This window comes from Microtus oregoni, unplaced genomic scaffold (assembly GCF_018167655.1).
Source record: "Microtus oregoni isolate MIOR12 unplaced genomic scaffold, Mior012 000044F_ref0000062, whole genome shotgun sequence".
Classification (NCBI taxonomy): domain Eukaryota; kingdom Metazoa; phylum Chordata; class Mammalia; order Rodentia; family Cricetidae; genus Microtus; species Microtus oregoni.
In genome coordinates, this window is record NW_024543218.1 from 12386066 (window position 1) to 12392065 (window position 6000).

Sequence of the window (6000 nt, forward strand, 5' to 3'; positions counted from 1 at the left end):
TAATTATGAATGAATTGAAGCTACTTTTAGATTTTATAGCTACTGGGGTTTGATTTTTCTTTCTATTAGCTCTAATTAGAGAGGTATTTGTCCTGCATAGCAAATCCATCTGACCTTTAGCTTGAAAGTGTGGTACTGCTGGAGGTATTCCTGCAGCTGTAGATAGCCGCATTTGCCTATGGTGTACTTATGTTCTTCATTTTTCTGAGATTCCTATGCGTTGTTTTAATGTACCTAACAGCACTATATCACATATCACGATGGTACCATGCTCCATGAATTTCAATGGAGCAGAAATAATGTATTTATTGCATTCTGTTGGAAAGTATGTTCCCTGCAATGTTTCAACTGGTATTTTCATCTGTCTTCACAAATGGGTGGTTTCCCATTGTCCAGGACCCGCAGTGCTGCTTCCTGAGTTGAGGAACAGGGCAATATCCTGGCTGCACTTGAAGCATGTTGCCCTGCAGGATGTCTTCTGGTCCTCGCTCATAAGGTCGCCACTTGCAATCCTTCCTCTGCTCATAAAAAGCCCAGGGGATGGATCATGGCCTCCTGGGCTACAGATGCTGTCACCAGGTTATTCGGTGCCAGGAGGAGCCCATTTCCTCACCAAGCCACTTAGCAGCTGGGTGCTTTGGGGGAGGTTGCCTGCTGACTCTCTTATAAGGCTGGTTGAAACTGATGGTGTTTATGCTGCAGCTAGCACGGTAATTGGCAGTCCCGAGCTTCTGTTGAACTTTGGGGATAACTTTAATGAAGAAAAAAAGTGATCCTTCATGCCATTTGCCATACTGTTTTTTCTTGATGGAGCTGAACGTTTCTAAAGCATCTTCCAGCGTCTGCCTTTTCCATCTGTAGCGCTCTGTTTCCCTTTCATTTTGTTTTTGTTATGAAAGCAAATAAATGCTTTTAAACTTGTAACAACACAGAGAGAATCATGATACCACTTAGTGCAGATAAGCATGAGTGATATTTTGGGTTTATTCAGTTTCGGTACTCATCACCACCCTGGGAGTACTTTCCCTGCTTCCTCCTGTAAATAAACATCAGACCATTGTCTCTCTTTCATCCACACAGAATCCACAGGAATAAATAGACGCTCTTTAAATCATGTTTTCTAGTAATAAAAAAAGGTTGCCTTTATATCTAGATATTTATTTTTCTATTTAGCTCGGACAAATTACTGAAAAGTAAAATAAAACTTGGAGACATTGGCCATTATACTGTTTGATTATCCATCAGTGCCACCATTTTGAGGTATGTGCACCTCACAGAAAAAAGCTACTATACATAAGATCTAAGAAGCTTTCAGCAATCTGGAAAACACACACACACGTGTTAACATTTACATCCTTCAATAATAAGAGGTGTGAGCAAATGTTCTCAAGTTTCTTAGCTCTGTGCCTCCATTAATTATCTCAGTAACATATCTTAGGGGGTCCATCATTTGGGAAGTTGTTAGCAGATTCACTTAAAAATACTTTCCTCGCCAGGTGGTGGTGTACACCTTTAATCCCAGCACTTGGGAGGCAGAGGCAGGCAGATCTTTGTGAGTTCGAGGCCAACCTCGTCTACAACAGCTAATTCCAGGAAAGGCTCCAAAGCTACAGAGAAACCCTGTCTCAAAAAAACCAAAAGGAAAAAAAAAGCTTTTCTCAAGTCATCTCTACATTACAGAAATCAATAATTTAACAGTAACACATTCTAATTAACTTAATTATATATCTTTTGTTTCTAATAGTTCTAACTTTTCTACGAAAGTGTTATATTTGAATAAGGTAAATCTACTTATTTCTAAGTACACAATTTCCTAACTCTTCTGCTTAGGAACTTCTTCTATAATAAGGCACCAATGATTTCCCACATTAATTTATACCTATACCTTATATTTTTATGTTTATATTTTTTAAAGATAAAAAGTTATTCTAACAGTTAGGTATAAATTTCATTTCTTTAACGAAAAAAACAGTTATTTTAGTAATATTTTTCTTTTGCTTTTTGCCTAAGATGATTATTGGTTTTCTGTTATTTTAATAAATGTTTTACTATGTAGCATTTAGAAGCATAATTGGAAAAACCTAAAAATATGCATATATTTTTTCTTACAGTATTTTTTGCTTTCTACAATATTAAATTAGAAAAGTATTTAGTGTTTTTTTTCTTAAATACAAACACATTTTTTTTTTAAAACAGGCTTATAGGTTTTCATACTTTTAATGATGAGGGTTTTCTTCCTTATTTGATACCAGTTCCCCTCTGGCAATGTTTTCTGGAGAAAAGAATATTCCTGAAGTTGTAATTTCTTCCAAGACACCAGGAATGCATTAGACCTTCCAGCTGCTCTTAATAAAGAATGGAGCACCTCTCATCTTCACCTGCTATTTAGTATCTAAATGACCTTCACTGTGTCTTTGTTCTTCTCATTTGAAATGAATTGTCTTTCACTAAGAAGCTTTAGGTAACAACAGCAAGCATATAATCCTTGCTCACATTAGGCAAATGGATAGCTGTCTCCAATAGAAGAATGGTTTGGGTTCTTCGCATTAGGGTCACTTGTGCTTAGCACTTCTAGACTGGAGAAAATTCCATGAATTTGTGCATCAGTGGCCAGAAATGATCTCTTTAAGAGAGGCTCAATTTTCTCAGCTGTTTGTGATGCCTTTTCTCTCCGGGTCACAGGCTGAGTATGTGTCCTGTCCCAGCAGAGAAAGAAAGCATTATAGAGAAATAATGGAAAGCAGTGAAAGCCAATCTACTACTTAACTTCTGCATCACAGATTTTTATCCATAAATTGTAAGAATTTTCTCAAATGTATGAAATAGAAATCTCTTCTACTAATGATTCCACTGCAGTAAGCTTTATTTGGAAATTTTGGAAAAGAAACAAAAATTCATTAAGCAACCTGATAGACTTTGGATAAATCCATCTAGCTCAAAAACAAAAACAAAAACATAAAATAAAGCACATTTTATAACAATTGGTAAAAAATCGAAAGAACATTTAGTATTCCATAGATGGTAAGAAAGGTGAAGGATCTTCCCCTAGTAATGGAATCCCAGGTGTCTATGAAGTGAAAAGTCCTATAGGATTGAGCTAACATGAAAAGGGGGCAGGGATCTCAGTCAGTCTCAGGAAAAAGCTTCCTAAATAGCATACAGAAAGAGAAGGACGCAGCAGCACTGGGGTGTTATCCAGTGCTCTTGAAGCTACAGTCATAATTTCCTCCTTCTGGAAGATTAAAGAAAACAAGAGACAGCACCCAGCAAAACTGTGATGGTGTCTAATGGTCACATTGAGTGTAGCCTAAGCGACATCAGACACAGACTGAAGAGAGGTCTGTGATGTGGAGAGATGAACGACAATTGCAGTTTCATGCTGATGGCCTCAGGGCACTTTCAGTGATGAGAACTACAGAAACTGCAGAAATTAAACTTTTCCTCCATCATGGCAGCTATAACGCTTTTTACTTCCAAACTCACCATGTGCTGTCCAGGAACTGACTGGCGGGAGAACACTGGGGAAGATAAGTTAATCGAAGTAGGAACGATCAGATGAGAAACCAGCATTCAAATATACTGAGCCAGCCTTTTGAGATCTAAGCTGTATTTTTATTTTTAAACAATTATAATAAAAGTATTTAAAAGGAAGGCAAATATGTTCTGTGTTAAATATGAGACAGCTGTTGCTGTTCAGCTTCCCTTTAGAAGTCTACGAACATATATACACATTTATTTTGGGCAGGAGGCTTCTATGGTTTGAAAATGGAAATTAATTTGAGGTTAGTTAGTTTGTATTAAAATAGCAGTTTAAGATGCTGTGGCTTTGTGATTGTATCTAGCGGGAAAAGAAAACACATCCAGCTCGCCAAAAGGTCCAGGGAAAGGACACAGCCAGGTAACCGAGCAAAAGCCTGGATGGTGCAGGCTCAGTACAGTGCAAGGCAGACCTGATTCAGCCTCATTAACCACGAATCTGAGCTGTGACCTGCCTTTGGCCTCAACTGGTTTTCAGCCAGCTGCTCTTCTCTGGCACCCAGGGTGATTTGCCATATACTTGTTAGTTGACTGGGCTGGTAGCCAAAGATGTTTCTTTCCCTTTTCTCATATTTCCAGAATAAGAGAGGTTTTTTTTTCCTCCTACATACTTTTCACATAAGAATGCGAAGTATAGTCCACCCACTGTGAATAAATTTAATTTAGCTGTCTTTATGTCTCTTTCGTTGCCATCAGCCAAAAGTCTGCAGTTCCGGGACAGATGTGTGAGCTGGGAAATCTTCCAGGTCTCTTTGTTGTTGTTGTTGTTGTTGTTGTTGTTGTTGTTGTTGTTGTTGTTATTGTTGTTGTTCTACCTCATGCCTAGCCACCCAACAATACACCGTATTTCAACAAGGCCCTTGTGTTGATGAACATCCCCCTGCTACATTGAAGATAGTTCATTATTCCCACCCTTTGCGAGGCAGGCAAGCTTAACATTTGAATTGTCTCTCACTATCACCCCTTCAAAAAGTTGAGCTTCACATTTCAGGGGAGGTTTGTTTTATTCATTGTGCTTTCTCACACTTTAAATCACATTACTGTGCTAGACAGAGTATTCCAAACTATGGTGATAATTTCCACAAATACACCACCCCAAAGTACCACTTAAACAAGTCAATGATGATCGGGAAATTAGCTTTAAATGAGGCTAGCTCTCTCAGTACAGGCCTGCTCAGTGACAGCCCAAAGCCTTAGGCATGTTTTTGCAATTCAGGTTCTCATTCTCGCAGACTCTGCAGATCATTTATATGGTGATATGTAGAAGGCAGAGCTAATACATTGTTCTCCTCTCTACCATAGGTGGTAAACACTCTGAGTTCTTCTAGTTAACAGGGACTCTGTAAGTCTCCCTTGAAACTGTTTGTGAGCTTAGGCACTGACTTCCATCTGGAATATCTGGACAGGTTATTTGATAGCACCACTTCCGCTTCATTGTTTCCAAGCACATTTCATTCTGATTTCTACACTGGAGAGAAAAATGAACAGTATCTCAAAGTTCATTTGAATGTGATAACATACAAACATACAGAATTCAGGGTATGGCTTGGGGGCTACTATTTTTGCTATTTTTTTTTAAACAATCTTCAGCTACAGCTGACAATGTTTGATGACAGAAAGTTGAAGAATATATCTTTTAGGTTCATCTAAGTAAAACTACGTGGTCTGTTTTCATTTGCTTGTGGCTCTCTGTTTCTAATTTATTACCTACATTTTTTTTTCCCAACCTGCAGTTGAAACCCGATGAAAGGATCATCAAAACGGACTATGGGCTACTGATCCGAAGCCTGCAGAAGAAGGACTCTGGGATGTATTACTGCAAAGCACAAGAACACACTTTTGTCCACACCGTAGTGAAGCTGACTTTAAATGTCATTGAGAATGAACAGATGGAAAATACCCAAAGGGCAGAACACCAGGAGGGGCAGGTCAAGGATCTATTGGCTGAGTCACGGTTGAGATACAAAGACTACATCCAAATCCTTAGCAGCCCAAACTTCAGCCTGGATCAGTACTGCGAACAGATGTGGTACAGGGAGAAGCGGAGACAACGCAACAAGGGCGGCCCGAAATGGAAGCACATGCAGGAAATAAAGAAGAAACGAAACCGAAGACATCACAGAGACCTGGAGGAGCTCCACAGAGCCATGGCTACATAGTTCTCTATTTAATTTAAAGAGAAAATTATTTTCCGGACTGAAAAATGCTGTCTTCTGTTTTGTACATCCCTCATTGCCAATCCATGCATGCCTTCTATGGAGTTTCATCTTAATGAGACTCTGTGGTAGATAGGAATTCATCTGGACTAGTTTTCTGAGAACAAAACTTTTTATCAGCAAAGTCAAGCATTGTCCTCAAATTTGGAGCCTTACATTTGTAAATGTTTTATATTTGAATTTTAAGTCATATATAGAAGTAAGCTAACTGAACATCATCCGGTCCAGTGGAAGGTGCTTTATTCCT

The 6000-nt window shown here is 38.7% G+C and overlaps 1 protein-coding gene across 1 annotated transcript in view; it reads left to right on the forward strand.

The window, feature by feature from the left end:
* The window catches only part of LOC121434762 (semaphorin-3D), a 162884-nt gene extending 157160 nt beyond the window's left edge, over nucleotides 1-5724 (forward strand). Inside the window, exon 18 of the mRNA XM_041633724.1 lies at nucleotides 5271-5724. Coding sequence (XP_041489658.1) covers nucleotides 5271-5696 — 426 coding nt within the window. The 3' untranslated portion in view covers nucleotides 5697-5724. The remainder of the gene's footprint in view (nucleotides 1-5270) is intronic.
* Nucleotides 5725-6000: the final 276 nt, after the last annotated feature.